The 26,385-nt window shown below is 40.8% G+C and overlaps 1 protein-coding gene and 1 gene segment (V, D, J or C); one reads left to right on the top strand and one right to left on the bottom strand.

Annotated features, from left to right (window-relative positions):
* Positions 1–21,514, bottom strand: part of LOC137373091 (uncharacterized) — a 35,500-nt gene extending 13,986 nt beyond the window's left edge. Inside the window, exon 1 of the mRNA XM_068037960.1 lies at positions 21,156–21,514. The gene's annotated coding sequence lies outside the window, so the exon portion shown is untranslated. The remainder of the gene's footprint in view (positions 1–21,155) is intronic.
* Positions 1–25,879, top strand: part of LOC137373092 (Ig kappa chain V region Mem5-like) — a 27,096-nt gene extending 1,217 nt beyond the window's left edge. The window contains 2 exon segments of the V gene segment in view: positions 20,919–20,949; positions 24,934–25,879. Coding sequence covers positions 20,919–20,949; positions 24,934–25,262 — 360 coding nt within the window.
* The last annotated feature ends 506 nt before the right edge of the window (positions 25,880–26,385 follow it).

Below are 26,385 nucleotides of genomic sequence, written 5' to 3'. Positions count from 1 at the left end.
ATATATAATAATGGACAGACAGTCCCACCTCCTGTACTGACACGTCCCACAGTTATATATAATATATAATAATGGACACACAGTCCCACCTCCTGTAGTGACACATCCCACAGTTATATATAATATATAATAATGGACACACAGTCCCACCTCCTGTACTGAAACGTTCCACAGTTATATATAATATATAATAATGGACAGACAGTCCCACCTCCTGTACTGACACGTCCCACAGTTATATATAATATATAATAATGGACAGACAGTCCCACCTCCTGTAGTGACACATCCCACAGTTATATATAATATATAATAATGGACACACAGTCCCACCTCCTGTACTGAAACGTTCCACAGTTATATATAATATATAATAATGGACAGACAGTCCCACCTCCTGTACTGACACGTCCCACAGTTATATATAATATATAATAATGGACACACAGTCCCACCTCCTGTAGTGACACATCCCACAGTTATATATAATATATAATAATGGACACACAGTCCCACCTCCTGTACTGAAACGTTCCACAGTTATATATAATATATAATAATGGACAGACAGTCCCACCTCCTGTACTGACACGTCCCACAGTTATATATAATATATAATAATGGACACACAGTCCCACCTCCCGCACTGACACATCCAACAGTTATATATAATATATCATAATGGACACACAGTCCCACCTCCCGCACTGACACATCCCACAGTTATATATAATATATAATAATGGACACACGGTCCCACCACCTGCACTGACACATCCCACATTTATAAATAATATATAATAATGAACACAGGATCCCACCTCCTGTACTGACACATCCCACAGTTATATATAATATATAATAATGGACACACAGTCCCACCTCCTGTACTGACATGTCCCACAGTTATATATAAGATATAATAATGGACACACAGTCCCACCTCCTGTACAGACACATCCCACAGTTATATATAATATATAATAATGGACACACAGTCCCACCTCCTGTACTGACACGTCCCACAGTTATATATAATATATAATAATGGACACACAGTCCCATCTCCTGTACTGACACGTCCCACAGTTATATATAATATATAATAATGGACACACAGTCCCACCTCCTGTACTGACACATCCCACAGTTATATATAAGATATAATAATGGACACACACTCCCACCTCCTGTACTGACACGTCCCACAGTTATATATAACATATAATAATGGACACATAGTCCCACCTCCTGTACTGACACATCCCACACTTATATATAATATATAATAATGGACACACAGTCCCACCTCCTGTACCGACACGTCCCACAGTTATATATAATATATAATAATGGACACATAGTCCCACCTCCTGTACTGACACATCCCACACTTATATATAATATATAATAATGGACACACAGTCCCACCGCCTGTACTGACACATCCCACAGATATATTTAATAAAAAATAATGGACTCACAGTCCCACCTCCTGTACTGACACATCCCACAGTTATATATAATATATAATAATGGACACACAGTCCCACCGCCTGTACTGACACATCCCACAGATATATATAATAAAAAATAAGGGACTCACAGTCCCACCTCCTGTACTGACACATCCCACAGTTATATATAATATATGATAATGGACACGCAGTCCCACCTCCTGTACTGACACATCCCGCAGTTATATATAATTTATAATAATGGACACACAGTCCCACCTCCTGTACTGACACTTCCCACAGTTACATACAATATATAATAATGGACACACAGTCCCACCTCCTGTACTGACACATCCCACAGTTATATACAATATATAATAATGGACACACAGTCCCACCTCCTGTACTGACACGTCCCACAGTTATATACAATATATAATAATGGACACACAGTCCCACCTCCTGGACTGACACATCCCACAGTTATATGTAAGATATAATAATGGACACACAGTCCCACCTCCTGTACTGACACTTCCCACAGTTACATACAATATATAATAATGGACACACAGTCCCACCTCCTGTACTGACACATCCCACAGTTATATACAATATATAATAATGGACACACAGTCCCACCTCCTGTACTGACACGTCCCACAGTTATATACAATATATAATAATGGACACACGGTCCCACCTCCTGTACTGACACATCCCACAGTTATATATAATATATAATAATGGACACACAGTCCCACCTCCTGGAATGACACATCCCACAGTTATATATAATATATAATAATGGACACACCGTCTCACCTCCTGGACTGACACATCCCACAGTTATATATAATATATAATAATGGACACACAGTCCCACCTCCTGCACTGACACATCCCACAGTTATATATAATAAATAATAATGGACACACAGTCCCACCTCCTGCACTGACACATCCCACAGTTATATATAATATATAATAATGGACACACAGTCCCACCGCCTGTACTGACACATCCCACAGATATAAATAATAAAAAATAATGGACTCACAGTTCCACCTCCTGCACTGACACATCCCACAGTTATATATAATATATAATAATGGACACACAGTACCACCTCCTGCACTGACACATCCCACAGTTATATATAATATATAATAATGGACACACAGTCCCACCGCCTGTACTGACACATCCCACAGATATAAATAATAAAAAATAATGGACTCACAGTTCCACCTCCTGTACTGACACATCCCACAGTTATATATAATATATAATAATGGACACACTGACCCACCTCCTGTACTGACACATCCCACAGTTATATATAATATATAATAATGGACACACAGTCCCATCTCCTGTACTGACACGTCCCACAGTTATATATAATATATAATAATGGACACACAGTCCCACCTCCTGTACTGACATGTCCCACAGTTATATATAAGATATAATAATGGACACACACTCCCACCTCCTGTACTGACACATCCCACAGTTATATATAATATATAATAATGGACACACAGTCCCACCTCCTGCACTGACACATCCCACAGTTATATATAATATATAATAATGGACACACAGTCCCACCGCCTGTACTGACACATCCCACAGATATAAATAATAAAAAATAATGGACTCACAGTTCCACCTCCTGCACTGACACATCCCACAGTTATATATAATATATAATAATGGACACACAGTCCCACCTCCTGCACTGACACATCCCACAGTTATATATAATATATAATAATGGACACACAGTCCCACCGCCTGTACTGACACATCCCACAGATATAAATAATAAAAAATAATGGACTCACAGTTCCACCTCCTGTACTGACACATCCCACAGTTATATAAAATATATAATAATGGACACACTGACCCACCTCCTGTACTGACACATCCCACAGTTATATATAATATATAATAATGGACACACAGTCCCATCTCCTGTACTGACACGTCCCACAGTTATATATAATATATAATAATGGACACACAGTCCCACCTCCTGTACTGACATGTCCCACAGTTATATATAAGATATAATAATGGACACACACTCCCACCTCCTGTACTGACACGTCCCACAGTTATATATAATATATAATAATGGACACATAGTCCCACCTCCTGTATTGACACATCCCACACTTATATATAATATATAATAATGGACACACAGTCCCACCTCCTGTACCGACACGTCTCACAGTTATATATAATATATAATAATGGACACATAGTCCCACCTCCTGTACTGACACATCCCACACTTATATATAATATATAATAATGGACACACAGTCCCACCGCCTGCACTGACACATCCCACAGATATATATAATATATAATAATAGACACACAGTCCCACCGCCTGTACTGACACATCCCACAGATATATATAATAAAAAATAATGGACTCACAGTCCCACCTCCTGTACTGACACATCCCACAGTTATATATAATATATGATAATGGACACGCAGTCCCACCTCCTGTACTGACATCCCACAGTTATATATAATTTATAATAATGGACACACAGTCCCACCTCCTGTACTGACACTTCCCACAGTTACATACAATATATAATAATGGACACACAGTCCCACCTCCTGGACTGACACGTCCCACAGTTATATACAATATATAATAATGGACACACAGTCCCACCTCCTGTACTGACACGTCCCACAGTTATATACAATATATAATAATGGACACACAGTCCCACCTCCTGGACTGACACATCCCACAGTTATATGTAATATATAATAATGGACACACGGTCCCACCTCCTGTACTGACACATCCCACAGTTATATATAATATATAATAATGGACACACCGTCTCACCTCCTGTACTGACACATCCCACAGTTATATATAATATATAATAATGGACACACAGTCCCACCTCCTGCACTGACACATCCCACAGTTATATATAATATATAATAATGGACACACAGTCCCACCTCCTGCACTGACACATCCCACAGTTATATATAATATATAATAATGGACACACAGTCCCACCGCCTGTACTGACACATCCCACAGATATAAATAATAAAAAATAATGGACTCACAGTCCCACCTCCTGTACTGACACATCCCACAGTTATATATAATATATAATAATGGACACACTGACCCACCTCCTGTACTGACACATCCCACAGTTATATATAATATATAATAATGGACACACAGTCCCACCTCCTGGACTGACACGTCCCACAGTTATATACAATATATAATAATGGACACACAGTCCCACCTCCTGGACTGACACATCCCACAGTTATATGTAATATATAATAATGGACACACGGTCCCACCTCCTGTACTGACACATCCCACAGCTATATATAATATATAATAATGGACACACAGTCCCACCTCCTGTATACTGACACATCCCACAGTTATATATAATATGTAATAATGGACACACAGTCCCACCTCCTGGACTGACACATCCCACAGTTATATATAATATATAATAATGGACACACAGTCCCACCTCCTGGACTGACACATCCCACAGTTATATATAATATATAATAATGGACACACAGTCCCACCTCCTGGACTGACACATCCCACAGTTATATATAATATATAATAATGGACACACAGTCCCACCTCCTGGACTAACACATCCCACAGTTATATATAATATATAATAATGGACACGCATTCTCACCTCCTGCACTGACACATCCCACAGTTATATGTAATATATAATAATGGACACACGGTCCCACCTCCTGCACTGACACATCCCACAGTTATATATAATATATAATAATGGACACACAGTCCCACCTCCTGGACTGACACATCCCACAGTTATATGTAATATATAATAATGGACACACAGTCCCACCTCCTGTACTGACACGTCCCACAGTTATATACAATATAAAATAATGGACACACAGTCCCACCTCCTGTACTGACACATCTCACAGTTATATATAATATATAATAATGGACACACGGTCCCACCTCCTGCACTGACACATCCCACAGTTATATATAATATATAATAATGGACACACAGTCCCACCTCCTGGACTGACACATCCCACAGTTATATATAATATAAAATAATGGACACACAGTCCCACCTCCTGGACTGACACATCCCACAGTTATATATAATATGTAATAATGGACACACGGTCCCACCTCCTGCACTGACACATCCCACAGTTATATATAATATATAATAATGGACTCACTGTCTCACCTTCTGGACTGACACATCCCACAGTTATATATAATACATAATAATGGACACACAGTCCCACCTCCTGTACTGACACATCCCACAGTTATATATAATATATGATAATGGACACGCAGTCCCACCTCCTGTACTGACATCCCACAGTTATATATAATTTATAATAATGGACACACAGTCCCACCTCCTGTACTGACACTTCCCACAGTTACATACAATATATAATAATGGACACACAGTCCCACCTCCTGGACTGACACGTCCCACAGTTATATACAATATATAATAATGGACACACAGTCCCACCTCCTGTACTGACACGTCCCACAGTTATATACAATATATAATAATGGACACACAGTCCCACCTCCTGGACTGACACATCCCACAGTTATATGTAATATATAATAATGGACACACGGTCCCACCTCCTGTACTGACACATCCCACAGTTATATATAATATATAATAATGGACACACCGTCTCACCTCCTGTACTGACACATCCCACAGTTATATATAATATATAATAATGGACACACAGTCCCACCTCCTGCACTGACACATCCCACAGTTATATATAATATATAATAATGGACACACAGTCCCACCTCCTGCACTGACACATCCCACAGTTATATATAATATATAATAATGGACACACAGTCCCACCGCCTGTACTGACACATCCCACAGATATAAATAATAAAAAATAATGGACTCACAGTCCCACCTCCTGTACTGACACATCCCACAGTTATATATAATATATAATAATGGACACACTGACCCACCTCCTGTACTGACACATCCCACAGTTATATATAATATATAATAATGGACACACAGTCCCACCTCCTGGACTGACACGTCCCACAGTTATATACAATATATAATAATGGACACACAGTCCCACCTCCTGGACTGACACATCCCACAGTTATATGTAATATATAATAATGGACACACGGTCCCACCTCCTGTACTGACACATCCCACAGCTATATATAATATATAATAATGGACACACAGTCCCACCTCCTGTATACTGACACATCCCACAGTTATATATAATATGTAATAATGGACACACAGTCCCACCTCCTGGACTGACACATCCCACAGTTATATATAATATATAATAATGGACACACAGTCCCACCTCCTGGACTGACACATCCCACAGTTATATATAATATATAATAATGGACACACAGTCCCACCTCCTGGACTGACACATCCCACAGTTATATATAATATATAATAATGGACACACAGTCCCACCTCCTGGACTAACACATCCCACAGTTATATATAATATATAATAATGGACACGCATTCTCACCTCCTGCACTGACACATCCCACAGTTATATGTAATATATAATAATGGACACACGGTCCCACCTCCTGCACTGACACATCCCACAGTTATATATAATATATAATAATGGACACACAGTCCCACCTCCTGGACTGACACATCCCACAGTTATATGTAATATATAATAATGGACACACAGTCCCACCTCCTGTACTGACACGTCCCACAGTTATATACAATATAAAATAATGGACACACAGTCCCACCTCCTGTACTGACACATCTCACAGTTATATATAATATATAATAATGGACACACGGTCCCACCTCCTGCACTGACACATCCCACAGTTATATATAATATATAATAATGGACACACAGTCCCACCTCCTGGACTGACACATCCCACAGTTATATATAATATAAAATAATGGACACACAGTCCCACCTCCTGGACTGACACATCCCACAGTTATATATAATATGTAATAATGGACACACGGTCCCACCTCCTGCACTGACACATCCCACAGTTATATATAATATATAATAATGGACTCACTGTCTCACCTTCTGGACTGACACATCCCACAGTTATATATAATACATAATAATGGACACACAGTCTCACCTCCTGTACTGACACATCCCACAGCTATATATAATATATAATAGTGGACACACAGTCCCACCTCATGTATACTGACACATCCCACAGTTATATATAATACATAATAATGGACACACAATCCCACCTCCTGGACTGACACATCCCACAGTTATATGTAATATATAATAATGGACACACAGTCCCACCTCCTGTACTGACACGTACCACAGTTATATACAATATAAAATAATGGACACACAGTCCCACCTCCTGTATACTGACACATCCCACAGTTATATATAATACATAATAATGGACACACAGTCCCACCTCCTGGACTGACACATCCCACAGTTATATATAATATAAAATAATGGACACACAGTCCCACCTCCTGGACTGACACATCCCACAGTTATATATAATATGTAATAATAGACACACGGTCCCACCTCCTGCACTGACACATCCCACAGTTATATATAATATATAATAATGGACACACAGTCTCACCTTCTGGACTGACACATCCCACAGTTATATATAATATATAATAGTGGACACACAGTCCCACCTCATGTACTGACACATCCCACAGCTATATATAATATATAATAGTGGACACACAGTCCCACCTCATGTATACTGACACATCCCACAGTTATATATAATACATAATAATGGACACACAGTCTCACCTCCTGTACTGACACATCCCACAGCTATATATAATATATAATAGTGGACACACAGTCCCACCTCATGTATACTGACACATCCCACAGTTATATATAATACATAATAATGGACACACAGTCCCACCTCCTGTACTGACACGTCCCACAGTTATATACAATATATAATAATGGACACACAGTCCCACCTCCTGGACTGACACATCCCACAGTTATATGTAATATATAATAATGGACACATGGTCCCACCTCCTGCACTGACACATCCCACAGTTATATATAATATATAATAATGGACACACAGTCCCACCTCCTGGACTGACACATCCCACAGTTATATATAATATAAAATAATGGACACACAGTCCCACCTCCTGGACTGACACATCCCACAGTTATATATAATATGTAATAATGGACACACGGTCCCACCTCCTGCACTGACACATCCCACAGTTATATATAATATATAATAATGGACACACTGTCTCACCTTCTGGACTGACACATCCCACAGTTATATATAATATGTAATAATGGACACACGGTCCCACCTCCTGCACTGACACATCCCACAGTTATATATAATATATAATAATGGACACACAGTCTCACCTTCTGGACTGACACATCCCACAGTTATATATAATATATAATAGTGGACACACAGTCCCACCTCATGTACTGACACATCCCACAGCTATATATAATATATAATAGTGGACACACAGTCCCACCTCATGTATACTGACACATCCCACAGTTATATATAATACATAATAATGGACACACAGTCTCACCTCCTGTACTGACACATCCCACAGCTATATATAATATATAATAGTGGACACACAGTCCCACCTCATGTATACTGACACATCCCACAGTTATATATAATACATAATAATGGACACACAGTCCCACCTCCTGTACTGACACGTCCCACAGTTATATACAATATATAATAATGGACACACAGTCCCACCTCCTGGACTGACACATCCCACAGTTATATGTAATATATAATAATGGACACACGGTCCCACCTCCTGCACTGACACATCCCACAGTTATATATAATATATAATAATGGACACACAGTCCCACCTCCTGGACTGACACATCCCACAGTTATATATAATATAAAATAATGGACACACAGTCCCACCTCCTGGACTGACACATCCCACAGTTATATATAATATGTAATAATGGACACACGGTCCCACCTCCTGCACTGACACATCCCACAGTTATATATAATATATAATAATGGACACACAGTCTCACCTTCTGGACTGACACATCCCACAGTTATATATAATACATAATAATGGACACACAGTCCCACCTCCTGTACTGACACGTACCACAGTTATATATAATATAAAATAATGGACACACAGTCCCACCTCCTGTATACTGACACATCCCACAGTTATATATAATACATAATAATGGACACACAGACCCACCTCCTGGACTGACACATCCCACAGTTATATGTAATATATAATAATGGACACACAGTCCCACCTCCTGTACTGACACGTCCCACAGTTATATACAATATAAAATAATGGACACACAGTCCCACCTCCTGGACTGACACGTCCCACAGTTCTATATAATATATAATAATGGACACACGGTCCCACCTCCTGCACTGACACATCCCACAGTTATATATAATATATAATAATGGACACACAGTCCCACCTCCTGGACTGACACATCCCACAGTTATATATAATATAAAATAATGGACACACAGTCCCACCTCCTGGACTGACACATCCCACAGTTATATATAATATGTAATAATGGACACACGGTCCCACCTCCTGCACTGACACATCCCACAGTTATATATAATATATAATAATGGACACACTGTCTCACCTTCTGGACTGACACATCCCACAGTTATATATAATACATAATAATGGACACACAGTCTCACCTCCTGTACTGACACATCCCACAGCTATATATAATATATAATAGTGGACACACAGTCCCACCTCATGTATACTGACACATCCCACAGTTATATATAATACATAATAATGGACACACAGTCCCACCTCCTGGACTGACACATCCCACAGTTATATATAATATATAATAATGGACACATGGTCCCACCTCCTGTACTGACACGTACCACAGTTATATACAATATAAAATAATGGACACACAGTCCCACCTCCTGAAAACTGACACATCCCACAGTTATATATAATACATAATAATCGACACACAGTCCCACCTCCTGGACTGACACATCCCACGGTTATATATAATATAAAATAATGGACACACAGTCCCACCTCCTGGACTGACACATCCCACAGTTATATATAATATGTAATAATGGACACACGGTCCCAGCTCCTGCACTGACACATCCCACAGTTATATATAATATATAATAATGGACACTCAGTCTCACCTTCTGGACTGACACATCCCACAGTTATATATAATATATAATAGTGGACACACAGTCCCACCTCATGTACTGACACATCCCACAGCTATATATAATATATAATAGTGGACACACAGTCCCACCTCATGTACTGACACATCCCACAGTTATATATAATACATAATAATGGAAACACAGTCTCACCTCCTGTACTGACACATCCCACAGCTATATATAATATATAATAGTGGACACACAGTCCCACCTCATGTATACTGACACATCCCACAGTTATATATAATACATAATAATGGACACACAGTCTCACCTCCTGGACTGACACATCCCACAGTTATATATAATATATAATAATGGACACACGGTCCCACCTCCTGTACTGACACATCCCACAGTTATATATAATATATAATAATGGACACACGGTCCCACCTCCTGGACTGACACATCCCACAGTTATATGTAATATATAATAATGGACACACCGTCTCACCTCCTGGACTGACACATCCCACAGTTATATATAATATATAATAATGGACACACGGTCCCACCTCCTGTACTGACACATCCCACAGTTATATATAATATATAATAATGGACACACGGTCCCACCTCCTGGACTGACACATCCCACAGTTATATATAATACATAATAATGGACACACAGTCTCACCTCCTGGACTGACACATCCCACAGTTATATGTAATATATAATAATGGACACACCGTCTCACCTCCTGTACTGACACATCCCACAGTTATATGTAATATATAATAATGGACACACGGTCCCACCTCCTGTACTGACACATCCCACAGTTATATATAATATATAATAATGGACACACCGTCTCACCTCCTGTACTGACACATCCCACAGTTATATGTAATATATAATAATGGACACACGGTCCCACCTCCTGTACTGACACATCCCACAGTTATATATAATATATAATAATGGACACACCGTCTCACCTCCTGTACTGACACATCCCACAGTTATATATAATATATAATAATGGACACACAGTCCCACCTCCTGCACTGACACATCCCACAGTTATATATAATAAATAATAATGGACACACAGTCCCACCTCCTGCACTGACACATCCCACAGTTATATATAATATATAATAATGGACACACAGTCCCACCTCCTGTACTGACACATCCCACAGTTATATATAATATATAATAATGGACACACAGTCCCACCTCCTGCACTGACACATCCCACAGTTATATATAATAAATAATAATGGACACACAGTCCCACCTCCTGCACTGACACATCCCACAGTTATATATAATATATAATAATGGACACACAGTCCCACCTCCTGCACTGACACATCCCACAGTTATATATAATAAATAATAATGGACACACAGTCCCACCTCCTGTACTGACACATCCCACAGTTATATATAATAAATAATAATGGACACACAGTCCCACCTCCTGCACTGACACATCCCACAGTTATATATAATATATAATAATGGACACACAGTCCCATCTCCTGTACTGACACATCCCACAGTTATATATAATATATAATAATGGACACACAGTCCCACCTCCTGCACTGACACATCCCACAGTTATATATAATATATAATAATGGACACACAGTCCCACCTCCTGTACTGACACATCCCACAGTTATATATAATATATAATAATGGACACACAGTCCCACCTCCTGCACTGACACATCCCACAGTTATATATAATAAATAATAATTGACACACAGTCCCACCTCCTGCACTGACACATCCCACAGTTATATATAATATATAATAATGGACACACAGTCCCACCTCCTGCACTGACACATCCCACAGTTATATATAATAAATAATAATGGACACACAGTCCCACCTCCTGCACTGACACATCCCACAGTTATATATAATATATAATAATGGACACACAGTCCCACCTCCTGTACTGACACATCCCACAGTTATATATAATATATAATAATGGACACACAGTCCCACCTCCTGCACTGACACATCCCACAGTTATATATAATAAATAATAATGGACACACAGTCCCACCTCCTGCACTGACACATCCCACAGTTATATGTAATATATAATAATGGACACACAGTCCCACCTCCTGCACTGACACATCCCACAGTTATATATAATATATAATAATGGACACACAGTCCCACCTCCTGGACTGACACATCCCACAGTTATATATAATATATAATAATGGACACACAGTCCCACCTCCTGTACTGACACATCCCACAGTTATATATAATATATAATAATGGACACACAGTCCCACCTCCTGTACTGACACATCCCACAGTTATATATAATATATAATAATGGACACACAGTCCCACCTCCTGGACTGACACATCCCACAGTTATATATAATATATAATAATGGACACACAGTCCCACCTCCTGTACTGACACATCCCACAGTTATATATAATATATAATAATGGACACACCGTCTCACCTCCTGGACTGACACATCCCACAGTTATATATAATTTATAATAATGGACACACAGTCCCACCTCCTGCACTGACACATCCCACAGTTATATATAATATATAATAATGGACACACAGTCCCACCTCCTGTACTGACACATCCCACAGTTATATATAATATATAATAATGGACACACCGTCTCACCTCCTGGACTGACACATCCCACAGTTATATATAATTTATAATAATGGACACACAGTCCCACCTCCTGCACTGACACATCCCACAGTTATATATAATATATAATAATGGACACACAGTCCCACCTCCTGCACTGACACATCCCACAGTTATATATAATATATAATAATGGACACACAGTCCCACCTCCTGTACTGACACATCCCACAGTTATATATAATATATAATAATGGACACACAGTCCCACCTCCTGCACTGACACATCCCACAGTTATATATAATATATAATAATGGACACACAGTCCCACCTCCTGTACTGACACATCCCACAGTTATATATAATAAATAATAATGGACACACAGTCCCACCTCCTGCACTGACACATCCCACAGTTATATATAATATATAATAATGGACACACAGTCCCACCTCCTGTACTGACACATCCCACAGTTATATATAATATATAATAATGGACACACAGTCCCACCTCCTGCACTGACACATCCCACAGTTATATATAATAAATAATAATGGAAACACAGTCCCACCTCCTGTACTGACACATCCCACAGTTATATATAATATATAATAATGGACACACAGTCCCATCTCCTGTACTGACACATCCCACAGTTATATATAATATATAATAATGGACACACAGTCCCACCTCCTGCACTGACACATCCCACAGTTATATATAATATATAATAATGGACACACAGTCCCACCTCCTGGACTGACACATCCCACAGTTATATATAATATATAATAATGGACACACCGTCTCACCTCCTGGACTGACACATCCCACAGTTATATATAATATATAATAATGGACACACAGTCCCACCTCCTGTACTGACACATCCCACAGTTATATATAATATATAATAATGGACACACAGTCCCACCTCCTGCACTGACACATCCCACAGTTATATATAATAAATAATAATGGACACACAGTCCCACCTCCTGCACTGACACATCCCACAGTTATATATAATATATAATAATGGACACACAGTCCCACCTCCTGCACTGACACATCCCACAGTTATATATAATAAATAATAATGGACACACAGTCCCACCTCCTGGACTGACACATCCCACAGTTATATATAATATATAATAATGGACACACCGTCTCACCTCCTGGACTGACACATCCCACAGTTATATATAATATATAATAATGGACACACAGTCCCACCTCCTGTACTGACACATCCCACAGTTATATATAATATATAATAATGGACACACAGTCCCACCTCCTGCACTGACACATCCCACAGTTATATATAATAAATAATAATGGACACACAGTCCCACCTCCTGCACTGACACATCCCACAGTTATATATAATATATAATAATGGACACACAGTCCCACCTCCTGTACTGACACATCCCACAGTTATATATAATATATAATAATGGACACACCGTCTCACCTCCTGGACTGACACATCCCACAGTTATATATAATATATAATAATGGACACACAGTCCCACCTCCTGCACTGACACATCCCACAGTTATATATAATAAATAATAATGGACACACAGTCCCACCTCCTGCACTGACACATCCCACAGTTATATATAATATATAATAATGGACACACAGTCCCACCTCCTGTACTGACACATCCCACAGTTATATATAATATATAATAATGGACACACTGACCCACCTCCTGTACTGACACATCCCACAGTTATATATAATATATAATAATGGACACACAGTCCCACCTCCTGTACTGACACATCCCACAGTTATATATAATATATAATAATGGACACACAGTCCCACCTCCTGTACTGACACATCCCACAGTTATATATAATATATAATAATGGACACACAGTCCCACCTCCTGGACTGACACATCCCACAGTTATATATAATATATAATAATGGACACACAGTCTCACCTCCTGTACTGACACATCCCACAGCTATATATAATATATAATAATGGACACACGGTCCCACCTCCTGTACCGACACATCCCACAGCTATATATAATATATAATAATGGACACACAGTCCCACCTCCTGTATACTGACACATCCCACAGTTATATATAATATATAATAATGGACACACAGTCCCACCTCCTGGACTGACACATCCCACAGTTATATATAATATATAATAATGGACACACCGTCCCACCTCCTGTACTGACACATCCCACAGTTATATATAATATATAATAATGGACACACAGTCCCACCTCCTGGACTGACACATCCCACAGTTATATGTAATATATAATAATGGGCACACAGTCCCACCTCCTGTACTGACACGTCCCACATTTATATATAATATATAATAAAGGACACACAGTCTCACCTCCTGTACTGACACATCCCACAGCTATATATCATATATAATAATGGACACACAGTCCCACCTCCTGCATACTGACACATCCCACAGTTATATATAATATATAATAATGGACACACAGTCCCACCTCCTGGACTGACACATCCCACAGTTATATATAATATATAATAATGGACACACAGTCTCACCTCCTGGACTGACACATCCCACAGTTATATATAATATATAATAATGGACACACAGTCCCACCTCCTGGACTGACACATCCCACAGTTATATATAATATATAATAATGGACACACAGTCCCACCTCCTGGACTGACACATCCCACTGTTATATACAATATATAATAATGGACACACAGTCCCACCTCCTGGACTGACACATCCCACAGTTATCTATAATATATAATAATGGACACACAGTCCCACCTCCTGGACTGACACATCCCACAGTTATATATAATATATAATAATGGACACACAGTCCCACCTCCTGCACTGACACATCCCACAGTTATATATAATATATAATAATGGACACACAGTCCCACCTCCTGGACTGACACATCCCACAGTTGTATATAATATATAATAATGGACACACAGTCCCACCTCCTGTACTGACACATCCCACAGTTATATATAATTTATAATAATGGACACACAGTCCCACCTCCTGCACTGACACATCCCACAGTTATATATAATATATAATAATGGACACACAGTCCCACCTCCGGCACTGACACATCCCACAGTTATATATAATATATAATAATGGACACACGGTCCCACCTCCTGGACTGACACTTCCCACAGTTATATATAATATATAATAATGGACACACAGTCCCACCTCCTGCACTGACACATCCCACAGTTATATATAATATATAATAATGGATACACAGTCCCACCTCCTGTACTGACACATCCCACAGTTATATATAATATAAAATAGTGGACACACAGTCCCACCTCCTGCACTGACACATCCCACAGTTATATATAATATATAATAATGGACACACAGTCCCACCTCCGGCACTGACACATCCCACAGTTATATATAATATATAATAATGGACACACAGTCCCACCTCCTGTACTGACACATCTCACAGTTATATATGTAATATAATTAATGAAGAACGTAAACTGATCAAATTAAACCATGACATTATGTTCACTGTCCACTACACCCCCCTGCCCCTGTGGTGCCCACTGCTCATTGAAGGCTTAAGTTGTTCCTCGAACACTCCATGTGCACTTATGAAGAGATGCTGAAAATGTTTTCATCGAATTGGGATTCCAACTCTCCCGAGCACTGCTGCATGCAGCTTAGACACAGCGAGACACAGAAACAGTGAGAGGCAGAGTGTGAGAGAGATACAGACCAAGGGAGAGACAGAATGAGTGAGAGAAGGTGGGAGAGGGACAGGGAGATATGCGTAGAGGCACAGAGACATGCACGCAGACATTGAGAGAGAGACAGAAGGAAAGAGACACATCCACACACACACAACGGGAGACACGCAGGCAATGAGAGACAAATACAGACTTTGAAAAACAATGATAGAATTATAGAATGGTTACAGCACAGAAGAAGGCCATTCAGGCCATCATTTCTGTGCTGGATCTCTGAAAGAGCAATTCACCTCGTGACACTCCGGCACCTTCTCCCCGTCATCCTGCATATCCTTCCTTTTAGGAGAATAATCCAATTCCCTTTTGAATGCATCAATTGAACCTGCCTCCACCACACTCTCAGGCAGTGCATTCCAGATCCGAACTACTCCCTGTGTGAAAAAGTTTCTCCTCATGTCACCATTGCATCTTTTGCCAATTACCTTACATCTGTGCCCTCTGGTTCTCGATCCTTCCACCAATGGTAATAGTTTCTCCCTATCTACTCTGTCCAGAGCCCTAATGATTTTGAATACCCCTATCAAATCCCCTCTCAACCTTCTCATCTCCAAGGAAACAGTCCCAGCTTCTCCAATTTATCCACATAACTATCCCTGGACCGATTCTTGTGAATCCTTTCTGCACCCTCTCTAATGCCTTCACTTCCTTCCTAAATTGTGGCACCCAGAACTGGACACAGTCCTCCAGTTGAGGCTGAACTAGTGTTTTATACAAATTTAACATAACCTCCTTGCTCTTGTACTCTGTGCCCCTATTAATAAAGCCCAAGATACTGTATGCTTTATTAACCTCTCTCTCAACCTGTCCTGCCACCTTCAATGACTTCCGCACATATACACTTAGGTCCCTCTGCTCCTGTACCTCCTTTAGAATTATACCCTTTATTTTATATTGTCTCTCCGCATTCTCTCTACCACATCACACTTCTCTGCATTTAAATTTCATCTGCCACTTGTCAGCCCATTCCACCAACCTGTCTGTATCCTTTTGAAGTTCTACACTGTCTTCCTCACAGTTCACAATACTTCCAAGTTTTGTATCTTCTGCAAATTTTGAAATTGTGCCCTGCACACCAAGGTTTAGGTCATTAATATATATTAGGAAAAGCAAGGATCCCAACACTGATCCCTGAGGAACTCCACTACAAACCTTCCTCCAGCCTGAAAAACATCCATTAACTACTCTCTTTTTCCTGTCACTCAGCCAATTTTATATCCATGTTGCTACTGTCCCTTTTATTCCATGAGCTATAACTTTGCTCACCAGTCTGTTGTGTGGCACTGTATCAAACACCTTTTGAAAGTCCATGTACACAACATCAACAGCAACAACATTGCCCTCATCAACTCTCTCTGTTACCTCATCAAAAACTCCAACAAGTTAGTTAAACATGATTTGCCCTGAACAAATCATTGCTGGCTTTCCTTAACTAACTTGCACTTGTCCATGTGACTATTAATCTTGTCCCGAATTATTCTTTCTAGAAGTTTCCCCACCACTGATGTTAAACTGACTGGCTTGACATTGCTGGGCTTATCTTTACACCCTTTTTTTGAACAAGGGTGTTACATTTACAATTCTCCAATTCTCTGCCACCATCCCTGAGTTTAATGAAGACTGTAAAATTATGGCAGTGGCTCTGCAATTTCCACTCTCACTCCCTCAGTATCCTTGGGTGCATCTCATCCGGTCCTGGTGTTTAATCCACTTTAAGTACAGACAGCCTATCCAATAACTCCTCTTTATCAATTTTAAACCCATCTGGTGTCTGAATTACCTTCTCTTTCACTATGACCTGTGCAGCATCTTCTCCCTTGATAAAGACAGATGGAAAGTATTCATTTCATACCTCAGCCATGCTCCTACCTCCATGTGTAAATCCCCTTTTTGGTCCCTAATCGCCCCACTACTCCTTTTACCACTCTTTTACTATATACATGCCGATACAAGACTATTAGATCCACTATTGTATTAGCTGCCAGTCTCTTTTCATACTCTCTCTTTTCTTCCCTTTGCCTTTTAAATTCCCCTCTGAGCCTTCTACATTCAGCCTGGTTCTCGATTGTCGGGGGAGGTGATGGTGTAGTGGTAATGTCACTTGACCAGTAATCCAGAGGCCCAGGCTAATTTTTTTTTTAGAGATACAGCATTGAAACAGGCCCTTCGGCCCACCAAGTCTGTGCCGACCATCAACCACCCATTTATACTAATCCTACACTAATTCCATATTCCTACCACATCCTCACCTGTACCCAAATTTCCCTACCACCTACCTATACTAGGGGCAATTGCTAATGGCCAATTTACCTATCAATCTGCAAGTGTTTGGCATGTTTGAGGAAACCGGAGCACCCGGAGGAAACCCACGCAGACACAGAGAGAACTTGCAAACTCCACACAGGCAGTACCCAGAATTGAACCCGGGTCGCTGGAGCTGTGAGGCTGCGGTGCTAACCACTGCGCCACTGTGCCATTCTGGGGACATGTGTTTGAATCCCACCATGGCAGATAGTGAAATTTGAATTCAATTAATAAATCTGGAATTAAAAGCTGGTGGAATGGTGACCATTAAACCATTGTCGATTGTTGTAAAAACCCATCTGGTTCACTAATGTCCTTCAGGGAAGGAAATCTGCAGGCCTTACCTGGTCTGGTCTTCATGTGACTCCAGACCCACAGCAATGTGGTTGACTCTTAAATGCCTTCAGTGGGCAATTAGGGATGGGCAATAAATGCTGGCCTAGCCAGTGACGCCCATATCCCATGAACAAATAACAAAAGAAAATCCACCTGACATTTATCATAAGCAGACTTTTTCTTCTTTATCTTAACCTCTGTCTCTTTTGTCATCCAGGGAGCTCTGGATTTGTTTGCCCCACGTTTCCCCTTCGTGGAAATACACCTTGGTTTTGCCCGAACTATCTCTTCTTTAAAAGCAGCCCATTGTTCAGTTACAGTTCTCCAATTTATCTGGGTCAGATCCATTCTTACCCGAAGAGAGAGAGAGACACAGGGGCACACACCGGGAAGTAAACACAGAGAGAGACACACACAAATACAGACGGAGAGACAGACACACACACAGAGGCACACACCGAGAAGGAAACACAGAGAGAGAGACACACACAAATACAGACAGAGAGAGACACACACACAGAGGCACATACCGAGAAGGAAACACAGAGAGAGAGACACACACAAATACAGACAGAGAGAGGCACACACACAGAGGCACATACCGAGAAGGAAACACAGAGAGAGAGACACACACACAAATACAGACAGAGAGAGAGACACACACAAATACAGACAGAGAGAGGCACACACAGGGAAGGAAACACAGAGAGAGACACACACACAAATACAGACAGAGAGACAGACACACACACAGGGAAGGAAACAGAGAGAGAGAGAAAGAGAGACACACACACACACACACACACACATACACACACAAATACAGACAGAGAGAGAGAGACACAGTGACAGTGAAAGACAGAGAGAGTGTGAGAGTGAGTGAGTGAAACACAGAGCAGAGGATATTGTACAGCCCCTGCACTGGAAGCTGTCAGTGTGGTTAACGTTTGGTAAAGGAACCAAGCTCAGACTGAGTAAGTAAACCTCAATCCTCCGTTACTAATCCTTTAAATACTGAAACTTTCTAAAACACAAATGCTGAATAGTGGAAGGTGTTAGTAAGGAGCTGCAGTCAATGAAATGGTTCATTGAAGAGCACTGTGTATAACAGGGTGCCCAGCTGTATTTCTTTAGTTACATTCCCCCTTTAACCAGCAAGATATAAGTAACCAACTTTTACCGAGTGTGTAGAGGAGATCTGGACGTTTGCAGACTGTGGTCACATTCCTGCTCCATGGAGTGAAATCCCTCACTAGATTCCTGCCAGTCTCAGTGTGAGCTCTGGGTCTCTGTCACAGTCTCTGATATAACTGATCTCAGCACCAGCACAGTGAGACACCGAGGTCCCACCTCCCCCAGCTTTAACTCTGCTCTGTCCACTCCCTGCTTATCTCTTGTCAAAGTTCTGATGACAAACAGTGACAGCAGGGCTCCCAATCCAGTGGCTTCAGTGTTCCAGGGTTTTGGGGAGAGTCTCAGTTGCTTTCTCTTTGGGTGAAGTTCAGGCCTATATTTATCTCTGAACCGACATTGCTAAAAATGCTCATTTACCTCATTGCTGCTTGTGGGATCTTGCTGTGCACAAATTGTCTGCTACGTTTCCTACATTCCAACAGTGACTGCTCTTTAAACAAGTCCTTCATTGTCTGTAAATGACTTTGGGAGGTCCTGAGGTGTGAAATACTCGATATAAATACAAGTCTTTCTTTTCTTTTTATTAACCGGGAGCTCCCACAATACCCCAGTTAATTAAAGCTGAACCCAGCAGAAAATCCACAGAAAACTGACTAATGTTTGTCTGATTTGTCTGTGTGTTTATTAGACATGACTGAGCAGATAGCAAGAGTTTCAGCAGCAACAAAGGTGTCACTCTAGTGCCCCTCCCACTTTCCCCATCGACTTACATAATACTTACGGGGAAAGGGCTCAGCACCTGCCATCGACTGGTTAAATGTCACCCCTCTAGACTACAGGTCTCCCACAATCTGCTCTCCATCTCTCTCCTGAAGGCACTATCTCTGGCTGGGGCACAGCTCCACCCTCCCCAAGTGGCCTCATTCCTCCAAGTGTGAGCCGGGAGGTTGAGAATGGCAGGCTATTCGACTGTGAGGTGTTAGTGTTGTCTCAGTGGGTAACACTCTCACTTCTGAGTCAGAATGTTGTGGCTTCAGGTCCCACTCCAGAGACTGGAGCACATAATCCAGGCTGACACTGCAGTGCAGTATTGAGGGAGTGCTGCATTGTCAGAGGTGCTGTCTTTCAGATGAGACAAACTGACGTCTGCCCTCTCAGGTGGATGTAAAGGATCCCACTGCACTATTAGAAGAGCAGGGGAGTTCTCCTCGGTGTTCTGGACAATGTTTATCATTCAACCAACATCATTGAAAATCAGATTATCTGCTCAGTATCACTCAGCTGTCTGGGATCTTACTGTGAACAGTTGGCTGTAAAATACTTGAAGATATGCTGAGGTGGTGACAGGCGCTATAGAAATGCAAGTCTTTCTTTGAGGTTGGAGGCTCCTGATCCTGACCCTCGCCCATTGTCCGCACACTCTCACCTTCCAGGGGTCATGGGATCATTCGGAGCAGTGACCCTGCCTGACCCCAGTGCACTGAGACTAATTATAGCCTCACCCTTGACCTCACCCCAGTGCTGGGCAGGAAGGTTTTAAATGACATCTAGAACCTTCTACACTGACACCCAACCCTTCTCCATCCCTCCATCCTTCCCCCCGTCTGAGACTAAACCAGACTGTTCACAGCCTTGGTGTCATATTTCTGACCTCATGTTCCGGCCATCACTAAGACCCCCTATTTCCACCGCAGTAACATCACACGACTGTGTCCCTGCTCAGCTCATCTGCTCATCATCTACCTCACTTTCCTCCTTTATCTCCATTTGTGGCTCAGTGTCATATTTCTGTTTTATAATGCTCCTGTGAAGCACATTGAGCTGTTTTAAATGCTTAATGAGATTAAAGGCGCTATGCACCACAGCTGCCACCATGTAATGAGAAGCTTTTTATGTTGTCTGATGCAACATTATTGAGGTATGTGGAGATCTGGCTGTTGAAGATCTCAAATAGTGGTGCTCACCTCATTAGCATACGAAGATCTTAAAGGTACATTATTCTTAAAAGCAATTACTGAACATATAAATACAAGTTACTGTTTTGGTTGTTGTTATTTCTGAATTGTGTTGAGACAAGTCTGTTCCAGTGTTCCGGAGAAAGTTCTCCCGATGTGTATGTGTGATCTGAGATTTGTTAACACTGAGCCTGTTTCCTCCAGATAGACTGATCTATAGTTCGAGCTTCCTGTCAGGTTAACAGTGTCTTAAAGGGACACTGAGTACTTAAACACTCTTACTATAACCATTTCAGTGCTGAATTGGTGGTAACCCTTCATTACAGATTTTAAAAACTGTCCAACACCATTTAACCATCTGAACATCAAACGATTCAATGTATTTATATTTAGACTAAACTTAGCAAGCTAGGCAAAACAGAAGGAAATCAAGAATTAATGGTTCTCACCTCTAATGGTTAAACACAAACAGGAGTTCATCAACCCAGCTGTCTGTTATCCAATGTGAATTCCAATGTAGAAACACCCACAGAGAGACACAGACGAATATACACATAGACCACTCAAATAGACTCAAAACATACAAATAAACACAGAATACACAAACACACAGCACAGAAATATAAACACACAGAACACACAAATATGAACACAGAATTTACAAAAATATATAGAGAACACAGAAGCATAGACATGGAACACAAAAATGCACAGATAATGCAAATATACACTGAAACACATAAATACACAAAGAGCACACAAATACACGAAGAACAAAATAATATATATTGTTCTGACCAAGGTGGAAGAAATAAATATTAATTCAGTCCCACTTCTTCACGGGTCACAGCTGTTTCTTAGGAATAGAAGGAATAATAAAATAAATCAGTTTGTCACGTTCTTGATATGAAGTTCTTCAGTTGAATGAGGTGTCCCAGAGTTGAATAGTCGGATGCCACTCAAAGTCTCTCCAGGAGAAGTTGATGAACAGTCTGTGATGGGTCGGCGTTCAGGGCAATTCGGCTACAGTAGGCGTCACACAGGACTTTTGGCAGGGGTGTAGCAACAGGTCTGCTGAGGGCTCACAGCAGCAGTATTGCAGTAGAAGCTTTCTTCAGGTTCCAGGATTTCCCAAAACACAGCAGGCAACAGGAACCATGCTGGATGCAGGAATTCTTCAGAGACAGGAGGCAATCGGAATCTGCCACCTTTCAAATACAGGGTTTCTTTTCAAGAGATGCAAGTTTCCTTTACAGAGAGAGGTCTTTTTTGGTCTTCAACTTTGATCTCAAGGCAGATCAGCAACCAAATTTCAAATGGCTGCTTTTTGTCTAACTCATTGGATTTTAAAAGGGTCTGAAGTGACAGTAAACCTTCCTGAGCCAATCACATGACCAGACATAGAGTATCCACTGTCATTCAAAGTGATGCTCTGAGGAGGTCAAAAACCCCTTGGCAGGCTTCCTTGAAACGGTTTGCTTTTCCTAGTCTTGTATACAAAATCAACATCCAAAAATTTCAGCTAGTTGCAGGTGTCCATGTCCACTGGAAATCCTGTTTTCAATTTTTAAAAACACACAGAATTCTAAGATTTTAGTACAAAAATAAATCTCTTGTAACAATATACAGAACACACACATATACACAGAACAAATAAATATATACTCAGAATACATAAATATTTATAGAACACACAAATATATATAGAACACATAAATACACACACAACACACAAATATACACACAGGAAACACAGATATACACAGAATATGCAAAAATGCACAAAGAACACATATACCCACAACACACAAATATATACACCGAGCACACAAACATGCAGTGATTAACAGTTTTTCTCTTCTCTTTCAGGCCGAGAGAAGTCTCAACCCACACTGACCCTGCTGCCCCCCTCGGAGGAGGAGGTCAAGGCCAAGGGCACTGCCACCCTGGTGTGCCTTGCCGATCACTTCTATCCCGATGAAGTGGGGGTAGAGTGGAAGAAGGACGGTGCAGCCATTTCGGCCGGGGTTCAGACCAGCAACTACCTGCGAGCTTCGGATAGCACCTACAGTGTCAGCAGCCTGCTGACCCTCTCTGGCTCTGACTGGGAGTCCAACGCCCGCTTCTCCTGTGCCCTGATCCATGAGACCCTCTCCTCTCCCCTCAGTAAGAGTGTGAGCAGATCAGAATGTGTGTAGAGTGTTAGAGACAGTCCGCAGAGGAGACACAACTTTAAATATAACAGGGGTGAGCTGGGAGGATAAAGGTCATTTTCAACACGGAATTTCAACTCTCTTCCTTCTCGTGACTGGGTCTGAGACACTTCTGAGGATCAGGGGTTAAGGCTCGAAATTGGGACAGTGTAGAGGGAGCTTTACTCTGTATCTAACCCGTACTGTACCTGCCCTGGGAGTATTTGATTGGACAATGTAGACGGAGCTTTACTCTGTATCTAACCCGTACTGTACCTGCCCTGGGAGTGTTTGATTGGACAATGTAGACTCGTGCTGCCAAGTAAAACCTCTCTAAGATGCTGAAGACTGTCAGCTGAGCTAAAATAATGTGAACCTCAGAATTCGCCGCTCAGTAAACCAGACCTCCTTCCTGCTCACCCTGCAGTTACAATTTAAAGTTTAGTCTCTGTTTAAAGCGACAGGATTCTCATGTTATTGAGAAAATCTCCACAACTGTTTTAATAAACCTCCATTCTCCCTGTGAATTTCTCCAGCTACCTCTCGCTGGGCTGTTTATTCAAGTCTTTTTTCTGTAAATGTAAATCAGTAAAAGGTAATAAACATTAAGAATATTCAGTAAATGTCTTGGGAGTGCTTTGGAAATGTCCCACCTTCCTGTCAGCTGATTGGCTGCATTTCAGCAAGTGAATCTGATGATTGGCTGGTTGACCTGTCAATCAATAACATGTCAGAAGCAGAATTGATTCATAGCCAATTGTAAATCATATTAAAATGATCAGTTTTAGCTCAAATCCCTTGAGATTACAAGATTAAAAACAGAAACTGAAAGCAGCTGGAATTAAATCATCACAATCCCAGCATTCACACTTCACTCTTCACACTGGAGGTGTTGGTGTAGCCCCAGCTGGTGGGATCGCACTGTGCACTCTGTGCTGACTGCTGAGTAATACCTGAAATGAGCCTGGGACAATCTCAGGGCTGGAGGCCACACTCACAATGTTCATTTCTCCCACCTTAACCAATGCCTCATGGTAACAGTACAAAACTGAACCAAGTGAGGTCTCAGTTTAGAGAGAGGAGCAGTCAGGGTATCATTGTGTACATGACCCTGAGTGTGGGTGTGACT

The sequence above is a fragment of the Heterodontus francisci genome, chromosome 8 (assembly GCF_036365525.1).
Source record: "Heterodontus francisci isolate sHetFra1 chromosome 8, sHetFra1.hap1, whole genome shotgun sequence".
NCBI classification, from domain to species: Eukaryota; Metazoa; Chordata; class Chondrichthyes; order Heterodontiformes; family Heterodontidae; genus Heterodontus; species Heterodontus francisci.
The sequence above is the reverse complement of the archived record's forward strand: the minus strand, read 5'-3'. Positions and strand labels throughout refer to the sequence as shown.